The sequence below is a fragment of the Canis lupus genome, chromosome 3, assembly GCF_048164855.1.
Source record: "Canis lupus baileyi chromosome 3, mCanLup2.hap1, whole genome shotgun sequence".
NCBI classification, from domain to species: Eukaryota; Metazoa; Chordata; class Mammalia; order Carnivora; family Canidae; genus Canis; species Canis lupus.
Window position 1 is genome coordinate 49725239 of NC_132840.1, and position 12001 is coordinate 49737239.

Consider the following 12001-nt stretch of genomic DNA (forward strand, 5'->3'; position numbering starts at 1 on the left):
CGATAATTATTGATACTCTAAGTTTACATAGTCTGTTTACAAGATGAATTATCTGTCAGTACCTACATCATTACTGTCTTATGATACAAAATACTGTGGTGCTATATATATTACTTAGCAGTAGATCTCAGCAATGAAAAGATACTGTGAAAAAATGTACATTTATTTACAGGTATTACACATCACTCATTGAAAACAAAAAAAGGAGCAATATGATTGCTTTATGGTAGCCTAGTCTATATACCAATGAATAAATTGTTATAACATTTTTATGGCATACTATATTACAGTCATATTCATAATGCAGTATTGGAAACATTGTTAAATTTTTTGAAAAATTACTTACCTATGATGATAAACTGATAGGCAGTTTCTCCAGCAGGACTTTATCATTTCAGGAGTGATGGCTTCTACAGCTTTTTCCATAACAATAATGGCATCTTCAGTGGTGTAATTGTTCCAGACTTTTTTGATAATCTGTCAGGGCTCTCCCATCAATTTGATCATTCTTTCCATAGAGTACTATGTGAAATGAGAGTTAAAGGTCTTTATGACCCTGTGATCTAGAGGCTGAATTAGAGATACTGTGTGGGGCAAACAGACCACTTTGACACATTCGGTGTTGAACTCATGAGGTTCTGGGTGGGCAGGGACATTGTCCAGAACTTTAAAAGGCAGTTCCTTACTTGCAATGTATTTCCTGACTTCAGGGACAAAGCATTGTTGGAACCAATGGAAACAAAGTTTCTAAAAAACAGCGGGGGGGCGGTTGGGGGTGGTGGTGGTTGTGGGGCATAGTTGGCAGTTCTTGTTGTCTAGGCTTTCTTGTATAGCCCAAAAGACTGGCAGCTGTTAAATAGCTTTTCAAGAGTTATCAGCTTTATAGAGAAGGGCAGCCTGAGACCAAAAACCCAACTACATTTGCACAAAATGGTAGCTAGCTTTATCCCTTGATGCCTTAAATTTTGGTACTTGCTGCTCTTCCTAATAAATGTCCTTTGTGGCAATTTTTTTTTCTTCTGGAATGAGGCACTTTTGTCTGCATTAAAACCTTTTTCAGACTGATAGTCTTTCTTCTTAATGATTTCCTTAATGGTGTCTGGGAACTAATTCGCTACCTCAAGGTGAGCAGAAGCTGCTTCTGTTGACATTTTAAAAGCCAAACCTCTAAAATTATCAAACCAGACATTGGTGGTATTAAATCCTCCAGCTTTAGATACTTCATCTTCTTTTTCTTTTACAGTTGCCATATAGACTTCACTTTTTCTCAAATCATATTAGTCTATAGGTATGCCTTACTTATAACAGTTCTGCACCTGCATAAAAGCTGCATTTTCAGTATAATAAAACAGTAGTTCATAAAAAGTGCAAAATTTTCATGCCTGCTCATTTAGTTAGCTGCAGTAATGGCTTCCTATTTTTTTTTTAAACAATGATCTTTATACTGGATTCATTTATCTTGAAATGGCAGGCAACAACTATAGACCTCAATCTATGGTACATATCAAGCAATTCAACTTCTTTCTTTTTCTTAAGATTTTATTGATTTATTCATGAGAGACACAGAGAGATTGGCAGAGACACAGGCAGAGGGAGAAGCAGGCTCCTTATGGGGAGCCCAATTCAGAACTTGATCCCAAGACCCTGGGATCATGCCCTGAGCCAAAGGCAGATGCTCAAACACTGAACTACCCAGGCGTCCCAATTATAATTTTTCTTATAATATCACAAATTCTCTGCTCCTAGGGAGCACTTCCATCATCATTAGTGGCATTTCATATGGATCCTGTGGTGTTATTTGAGGTTTATAGTATTTCATTAAACATGAAAAATATGTTAACTGTTGACGGGTGACTTTTTACTGTAATATACAATTTATCAGAGATGAACTGCTCCTTGATGATCAGTGTCACACAGCGTTTTAAGTGGACACAACACTTGAACTTAAGGCAAAAGCAACATGGCTACAAAATTATTATAGTACAGTATGTACTACAGTTAATTTTCATTTACTGCTGCATCTTTGTTTACATTTGTCTCAAGTGCAAATGGTGTCACGTATGCTCTGCTTGCTTGCATGCATAAGTTTTGACAAATTTTAACTTTTATAATAGGTTTGTGTATGTCTTATGGTAGTGATAGACTATTATCTACATAAATTTTGTGCATTCATGATATACTTTCCTTAAATTTTCAATATTTCTAGCCTACGTGGTTCACTGTTTTTCAAATTGTTGCAAATCTTCAGTAAGTTTTCCAATGTATTTATTGAAAAAAATCCGTGTATAAGTGGATCTGCACAGTTCAAACCTGTGTTGCTCAAGGATCAACTGTATATATTTGAAATATATTTGAAATTCAAATAAATTGAATATGTTGGTAGAAATCAGTAAACTAAATAACATTTATAACATCAAAACACTAAATACATAGGACTAACTTAACAAAAATGTTAAAAATTTCTACATTCAAAAAATACAAAAATTCCTGATTAAAAGATGTATGTAAATGAAAAGATGTAGCATGCTCATAGGCTGGATGTCTAATATTGTTAAAGTGTTCATTCTTCCAAAATTATATATTTGATGTAATGCCCATTAAAATATCAACTTTTTCAGTATGGAAGAATTGAAAAAAAAAAGATTAAAAAATATATGTGAAAATGTCAAGGACCTAAAATTGCAGTGACAATTTTGAACAAGAAAATTAGATGATGCATACCACCAGATGCCAAGATTTACTATAAATCTGTTTACACTAAGAACATTTGGTGTTAAATGGGATAACAGAATAGTTTAGAAATAGAGTCCCACATATTATCATCTGACTTATCATAAGAATATCACTACAACACAAGGGGGAGGGGAGAAAATGGTCTTTTCAATTAATGATGTCAAATACATTATGTATTTGTATGGAAAATAATAATTTAACCTCTACCCCACACCACACATAAAAATTAACTTTAGATGGATTATAGACCTAAAAGTGAAAAGTAAAACAGTGGACATACAGAAGAGAATGTAGGAAAATATCTTTATGACTTTGGATTGGGAAAAAATTTCTTAAACTGAGCACAGAAAACACTAATCATAAAAGTTGACCAGTTGTTCTTAATTAAAATTAAAGGCTTCTATTCATCAAAGGATATCATGAGAGAGTGAAAAGGCAAGCTGGAGATGGAGAGGTGATGTTTACAACACAAGTATCTAAAAAATACCTTGCACCCAGAATACAGAAAGAATCCTATAAATGAACAAAGAGTTTCCAATGAAAAAACATGGACCAAAGTCTCGAAAAGGCACTTCTCAAAAGAGGATATTCAAAAAGCCAATAAGCACCTAAAAGGAGATTCAGTATCATTAGTCACAAAGGAAATTCAAATTAAACCTATAATGAGATATTGCTACACACCAGAATCAGGTTTTTTCGCCTTTCCTCTCCATTGAAATTGCTCTAGTAAAGGTGGTCTCTGTCATCTCCATCCCCTAACCCTGTGGACACTCTTCAGTTATGTCATTTGAACTTGCTGACCATGCTCCTCTTGAAATGCTTGGCTCTAAGGCAGGGAAGAGAGTTTTACATATAGTGAGGGTTAGGAGGTAGAAAGGAGCAGTTAATAGAGTGGGCATCAAATCATGTCAACTCTTTAACAGCAGAGTCTCTTACGGGTAGTATTTCATGGTTTAACGCTCAAACTTTCCAATCAGAAACTGGTATATTACATCCAAAGGAGGAAAGTCTCTTGGTAATAGTTCATGTATTCCACTATTAAAATTCAATCAGAAATGGTCATTTTAAAGCATCAAATTATTAACTTGTAATGGAAGGTAGCTTGTATCTTTTTCCAATATCCCTATCCCAATATTAAATAGATACATATATTCTAACATTATGGGAGGGGTACTGGATTCTCTTTTCTTCAGCCTCCACTGAAACATAGCTCATTGTCTTGTCCTTTTTGGATATCAGGTCCATGGTCTGTTAGGGTTTTCTGGTATCAGGGCTGCAGCCTCTAGGTTCTCATTTCTGTTCTAGGACTCTTAGTATTTCCAGAACTTCAGACTTCATTTATGGACTTGGGTATCTTTGGCTGTCTCCCCTATAATCAATCCATCATGCAACATTCTGTGAGGGTGTACATGGAACTTTTCACCATTGTGACCTTTTTCTCAGTGCCATGTTGAAGGTGGAATTTCTCTTGAGGCTTACAAGCTTCTGGTCTATATCCTGGACACAAGTTCCAGATACCCTTGGATACTCTGAAATTACTTCCTTCTCCAAATGAAACCAAGAGGGTGGGGGGAATGAGGTGCTGGATAACTTCTTTGGAATCATCAGAACCATCAGAACCAATTCCCATGCTCTTAGATTCCCATGACTGTCCCTACCCTGACAATATATCAGGGTAATTCTTGGTACATAACAGGTATCCAATAAATTATTTCCACAAGTAAAATAGGCTTTTCCTGTTTATGTAAATATCACATGCTCATTGGAAAAAAACTTTTGAAATACAGAAAAGTGCAGAAGTCAGACAAACAAAAAATACTGGATACTCCACCAACTCTAAAACAATCATTAACTTTTTGAAGACCATCCTTTCATTCATGGTTCTCAAAAGTCTAAACAAATAGTTTTACATAGAGTTTTGTACCATACATGCTGCACTTACATTAAAAAAAATTCCAGTCTTTCCCCCCACTTCTCTCTCTACTCCTCTTTTCCCTCTCTTCAAGGTAACCAATAACAACAGCCTGGTATATATTCTTCTGGTATATATACTTGTTTCCATGCTCATCACAGACGCACATATATACATAAGTGGGTGTGATCATCAACAAAAATGAAATCTTGTACACATAAAGCTCTGTAATAAAGCAATTGGTTATCAAAAATTGTTAAGATACCTTCAGATCAATAGTGTAAATATAACTAATTTTAAAAATTACTCTCATGCTGTTCCAGAGTGGCTATATCACAACTTATTCAACCATTATCCCATTGTTTGGCATTCACTTTATCTCCACTTGATTTTCAACTTTGCCTCTGTAAATGACACTTCAACAAAACCTCTTATTGTGTGTATTTTTGTGTACTGATGATGTTATTTCTGTGGGGGCAGATTCCCAAAGTGAGACTGCTAGGCCAAAGTATTTTAATTTTAAAGTTAAAAAATTTTAAATATATACTACTGAATTGCTGGTGGAAATACAAGTTGATATAAATAACCTTTTTATGAGTTTTTTTTAAAAAATAAGAGTTGATATAACCTTTTTGTAAGAGGTTTTCCCCAAGTCCACTAGCAAAAGATCACTTCATTTCTGCCAACTCCATGAAGTGGAAGTTACGTCATATTGGTTGTTTTAATTTGCATTTCCCTGAGTACTACTTAGGTTCATAACATTTTCAGAGATGAATGGCCATTTACTCTTCTATGATTAGCCATCTAGTCCAGACAGATTAGACTTTAATATAAAAAATAACCAAAATCTTAGAAACAAATTTAGGAGACTATTGTATAACCTAGGGATTAAAGAGAGCCTTTTAACTAAAAGAGCAAATTAACAATCTAAAAAGGAAAATATATAAATATCTCATTATGAAAAATTAAAATGTTAATTTCTTTTACTATATAAAAAAGCATAAAGACAATCACTAGATTAAAAAATTGGCAACACACATGACAAAGGATTAATATTTCAAATATATAAAAAGCACCTCCAGATTTATAAGAAAGACAAACCAATAGAAAACAGGCAAAAAATATATAGGTAATTCTTTGAAGATAACTTTTTAAGTGAATAAAGTATGAAACCTGGATGAAGACTTTCATTTGTCCATTATTTTTCTCTATTGTGAATTTTATTAGAACTAACATTTATATGATTGTATGCTTTACCACATTCTTATATTTCTAAAGTATCTTTTCCAAAAAAATTTGAGAAGAGCATGAGAGTACGAGCAGGGGGAGGGGCAGAGGGAGAAGCCGACTCCATGCTGAGCAGGGAGCCTGCTCTGGGGCTCAATCCCAGGACCCCGGGATCATGACCTGAGCCAAAGGCAGATGCTTAACTGACTGAGCTATCCAGGTGCTCCCTCTCAAGTATCTCTTAAGTGTGTATTTTCTGGTGATTTACACCTGGTTTTCCCACATTCATAAAAGACACAGTTTATGATTCTTCCTGTGGAGTTAGCATCTAGATGAATGATTTATTAATCTTTATATTAGCTGAGTTTCTCTTTGATGTATTCTTTGATGTACTGTAAGGCTTGAGCTACTCCTAAAGGCTTTTCCACATTCATTACATTTATAGGGTTTTTCTCCAGTATGCATCCTCAGATGTACAGTAAAGTCTGAGTTGGTTCTGAAGGCTTTTCCACATTCTTCACATTTATAGGGCCTTTCCCCAGTATGAATTCTCTGATGTAGAGTTAGCTGCGATAGAGTGATACAACCTTTGCCACATTCCTTACACGTATAGGGTTTTTCTCCAGTATGTGTTCTCCAATGCACTGTAAGGTATGAACCCCTCCTAAAGGCTTTTCCACAGACATCACATTTATAGGGTTTCTCTCCACTGTGAATCTTCTGATGTTCTGTGACATGTACCATCTGGCTAAATGCTTTCCCACAGTCATTACATTTAAATGGTTTTTCTCCAGTATGTGTTCTCTGATGGGTATTAAAGCCTGAGTTACTTGTGAAAACCTTCCCACACTCATTACATTTATAAGGTTTTTCTCCAGTATGCCTTCTTTGATGTACAGTAAGTTGTGATGTATTAGTGAAAGCTCTCTCACATTCATTACACTTATATGGTTTTTCTCCAGTATGGGTCCTTTGATGTACAATAAGGTATGACTTAGTCCTGAAAGATTTTTCACAATCATAGCATTTATAAGGTTTCACTCCAGTATGAATTTTCTGATGCTCTTTGAGATTTACCATTTTGGTAAATGCCCTCTCACAGTCAGTACATTTATATGGTTTCTCTCCAGTATGAATCCTCTGATGTACAGTTAAGTGTGACTTTATTCTGAAAGATTCCCCACATTCATTACATAGGTAAGGTTTCTCTTCAGTATGAATTCGCTGATGTATAATTAGGGATGAAGAACGCATGAAGGCCTTTCCACATTCATTACATTTATAAGGTTTCTCCCCTGTATGCATTCTGTGGTGTACAGTAAGGCATGAATAATTAATGAATGCTTTCCCACATTCATTACACTTATAAGGTTTTTCCCCTGTATGAATTCTTTGATGTTCTGTGAAATTTGCTATACGATTGAATGCTTTCCCACATTCATTACATTCATAGGGTTTTTCTCCAGTATGAGTTCTTATATGTACAATAAGGCTTGAATTACTTCTATAGGCTTTCCCACATTCATTACACCTAAAGGGTTTCTCTCCCGTATGAATTCTCTGATGGACATTAAAAATTGTGGTATTCTTGAAAGATTTCCCACACTCATTGCATTTATATGGTTTCTCTTCAGTATGGGTCTTCTGATGTACACTAAGATATGACTTATTCCTGAAGGCTTTCCCACAATCATTACATTTGTAGGGTTTCTCTCCATTGTGAGTTTCCTGATGTCTTGCAAGTTTTGACTTATCACTGAAGGCTTTCCCACATTCACTACATTTATAGGGTTTCTCTCCGGTTTGAATTCTCTGGTGTTGATTAAGGCGAGCACACTGGCTAAAAGATTTTCCACAGACATTGCATTGATAAGGTTTCTCCTTAGTATGAATTCTCTGATGCACCATAAGTGATGAAGAAGCAATGAAAGCTTTTCCACATTCATTACATTTATAGGGTTTTTCTCCAGTGTGAATTTTTTTATGTTGACTAAGATATGAAGGCTGGCTGAACATCTTCCCACATTCACTACATTCATAAGGTTTTTCCTTAGTGTGAGTTCTCTGATGTTGAATGAGTAATGATCTATAACGAAAGGACTTTTCACAAGTGCTACATTTATAGGGTTTTTCTCTATTGTTGTATTTTTTCCCTAAAGTAAGTTCTGAAGTAGGCCTTATGGCTTTGCTGCTTTCTGTATCCTTGCAAATTTTCTTCCCCAGATGGGGATCTGTAATCAAATCTAAATTCTCAGGGAAATCGTCATGTGTTTGGCATTTGCTGTGGAGTTCTTCTGTGATAACTCCTGCTTCAGGAAAAATAATAGATTCAAATCTAAAGCCTCTTTGACCAGAGGGAATTTTCTTGTGAGTAACTATTCTTTGATTCAAATGATTTTCCTGACTATTTTGCAATCTCAATATCCTTTCATTCCATTTCCATAATCCTCCCATTCTGGAGTTCCACAGACCATTCTCTGTGAGCTTATCTAGTATAGTCTCTTGTGATACATTTTCAGAAATATCCTCTGTTGATACAGCATTCTTGGTTGCAGGTATTGTCTCCAATTCTGGTGGGGGGGAAAGAGATAAATCAAATCAAATGATTTCTATTTCCTAAGTTAGGAAGATCTCAGTAAACAGGATAGTAAAAGGGAAACCTCAGCTGATAATGAATATAAAGTTTTAACTGCTTGCAAACTTGGCCTTATTTTCTAAGAAGAAAGAGGTAGGGTTGAGGGAGGCTGATTGAACCAAGAATCAAAGTAGTAAATTCAGAGATTTTCCCCTACTAAAAAAAATCATTTATGGTAACCCTCCTAGAATCCAAGTATCTCAAATACTTTTCTCATCCCCTTTACAGTTAATATTTTTTTCCAGACCACTCTTCATAAGTTGTGACTACTTCCTTGCTTCCCATTTACTCTACAAACCAGGTATTTGTTCCCAACCATACTTTCTATTTGTTCTCATTCTTTGCTAGATTTTTGTATGAGGGCTTTCTCAAATTTCCCTGTCAGATCAGCTTACTGAAGTCTTTGTATGTACTTTTATTTAAAAAAGATTTTATTTACTTATTCATGAGAGACACAGAGAGAGACAGAGAGAGGCAGAGACACAGGTAGAGGGAGAAGCAGGCTCCATGCAGGGAGCCTGATGTGGAACTCGATCCTGGATCTCCAGGATCAGGCCCGGGGCTGAAGGTGGCGCTTAACCGCTGAGCCACCCTGGCTGCCCTGTACTTTTTAATCAAACGTTTATGGAAAAAACATTTTGATTTTTCAGAAAGTATGCTGAACAGCAAATTAGTCAAAATTAATATTTAGTTACTAATATTTCAAATAGTGATTATCAATGATAGTTTTGCAACCTTTTTATGTTTTTTTTTCTGTATATTTTTTTAATTGGAATTCGATTTACCAACATACAGTATAACACCCAGTGCTCATCCTGTCCAGTGCCCCTCTCGGTGCCCGTCACCCAGTCCCCCCCGCCCACCTCCCTTTCCACTAATCCCTGTTCGTTTCCCAGAGTTAGGAGTCTCTCATTGACTTACTTCACTCAGCATAATACCCTCCAGTTCTATCCACGTTGAAACACATGGTGGGTATTCGTCGTTTACAACCTTTTTATGTCTTAACATTCCTGAAGGTCATGATCTCAGGGTCACATGATTGAACCCTTTGTTGAACTCCATGCTGAGTATGGAGTCTGCTTAAATTTCTCTCTTCCTCTCCCCTCCCTCCTGCACTCTATTTCTCTCTCTGTCAAATAAATAAATCTTTTTTAAAAAGAGAGAGAAAAAAGAAAAGAAAAAACTCAAGAGAAAAAAAAAAAAACCATAATAGAAACAGACCTAAAAGGTATCCAGATAGTTGAGGTCTTAGACATAAGCTTAAAATAATCATGATTAGTACTCAAGAAAATAAGACCAATAATTTCACCAAATAATTGAAAAGTGTAAAATAACTAAATGGTAATTCTAAACTGGAAAGTAAGAATTCAAAAACTAAAAGCACAGTAGGTATGACACGGGAGTGTCAACAGAATGGAAAATAGGTCAGTAGAAAATATGCATATGAAGTACAGAATGATGAAAAACTTGAAAAATTATTTTAAAAATATTAGAGACATATAGGATAGCATGAAAAGGTCTATCACAGGTGTAAAAGTCCCAGAAGTCTAGAAAGAGAAGTGAGACAGAATGAGATGAAATCAAATTCAAAGACATAACACCAAGCATTTTCCAAAACAGATAAAAAATACCAAGCCACATATGTTAGGAGCCAAATGAATTCCAAGTAGGAGAAATACAAAGTAAATATAGAAGAAACTAAAAGATTTCCATCAAGGAGCAACAATCAGATCACAGGTTGCAAACTACAGCCAAATCTGTTCTACTACATGTTTTTGTATTACCAGTGAGATAAGAATACACATTTTTAAATGGTTGAAAAATATACTAAAAGGATAATATGTTGTGACATACTAAAATTATATGGACTTCAAGTTTTATTGTCCATAAAGGTTTTAGTGGAATATAATCACATTCTTTGGGGACACCTGGGTGGCTTGGTGGTTAAGTGTCTGCCTTTGGCCCAGGGAGTGATCCTGGAGTCTCAGAATCGAGTCCCACATCAGGCTCCCTGCATGGAGCCTGCTCCTCCTTCTGCCTATGTCTCTGCCTCTCTCTCTCTCTGTCTCTCATGAATAAATAAATAAAATCTTAAAAAATCACATTCGTTGGCTAGTATTTTGTCTTTGGATGCTTTTGTGCTTATAATTGCTAAATGGAATAGTTGTGACAGACCTACCATGTTTCCACAAAGCCTAAAATATCTACTGTCTTACCTTTTACAGAAAAGATTTTCTGACTCCTGAATTAAACAGATGGTTGACTTGTCAACAGATTTTATGTAAGACAAAAAACAACGGAATGATACTTTTGAAATACTGAAAGAATATAACACAAACCTAGAAGTCAAACTTGCCAAAATATTATTCAAAAATGAAGATTAAAAATATTTTTAGATGAAAAGAAAAATGGAGAGAATATGATACTGGCAGATGCAAATAAAGTTAAATATTAGAGGGTATTCTTTAAGCAGAAGAAAAATAATCCTAAGGAGAAGCTTAGAAAAGAAGAAAAAAATGAAGAGAAAGTTTGGGCAAAAAAATCTAAATGAATGTTGACTGCATAGAACATAGTCTAAGAGATACGACATATAGATAGGATTAAAATACGTAATTCAACAGATAGGATTAAAATACATAATTTCAACAACATATAAATTAGGTTCAATAAGTTGTTCTAAGATCCTAGTGTTGTTTGGGAAAAGAGAAAATCTAAGACTGCTGTATCAATGATGAATGCTTTAATCGCAAAGTTAAACCACTATGCAAATAATTTTAGAAATTTATGATTACCAAGTGATTAGAGGGGGACATAAAAAAATAAAAGATAATAAAACTAAATGCATGAATGGGGAAGAAGAAAACATGGAACAGGCAAGACACTTTCAAAGTTAGATGACAGATTTAAACATTATGTAACTATATTATGTAAATATGAACTAAATACTCTGAAAGATATGGACTGTCTCTCAGGTTATTTAGAAGTAATTTTGTACCATCTGGGTTACAAACAAAATCTGTTTAAAACAAAAATCTAACAACTGTTTAAAGCAAAAATCTAATAATAATATGCTACTTATAAGAGAAAAAAGATAAAAAGATACAAGGATACATAAAAGATGACAGTGAACAGAACTAAAATGAGGTACCATATAAACAATAACTTAAAGAAAGGTGCTACAGTGTTACTAGTACAAGGCAGAATAGACTTTAGGGCAAAAGCCATGGGACGCCTGGGTGGCTTAGCGGCTGAGCGTCTGCCTTTGGCCCAGGGCATGATCTTGGAGTCCTGGGGTCTAGTCCCACATCAAACTCCCTGCATGGAGCCTGCTTCTCCCTCTGCCTATGTCTCTGCCTCTCTCTCTCTGTATCTCATAAATAAATAAATAAAATCTTTTAAAAAAATAAGGCAAAAACCATTATGGAGATAAAGAAGACACTTCAGAGGAATAAAAGGTCCAATTCAACAGAAAGATATAACAGTTATAACTTCGT

At 35.1% G+C, this 12001-nt stretch overlaps 1 protein-coding gene across 7 annotated transcripts in view; it reads right to left on the reverse strand.

Annotated features, from left to right (window-relative positions):
- Positions 1–1521: 1521 nt before the first annotated feature.
- ZNF624 (zinc finger protein 624) overlaps positions 1522–12001 on the reverse strand; it is a 41919-nt gene continuing 31439 nt past the window's right edge. For 5 of the 7 annotated variants that reach the window (XM_072821015.1, XM_072821019.1, XM_072821016.1 and 2 more), the window contains one exon: positions 1522–8442. In XM_072821015.1, the coding sequence (XP_072677116.1) occupies positions 6224–8442 (2219 nt within the window). In that variant the 3' untranslated portion in view covers positions 1522–6223. The remainder of the gene's footprint in view (positions 8443–12001) is intronic. The other 2 variants (XR_012028298.1, XR_012028297.1) reach the window with 2 other exon arrangements.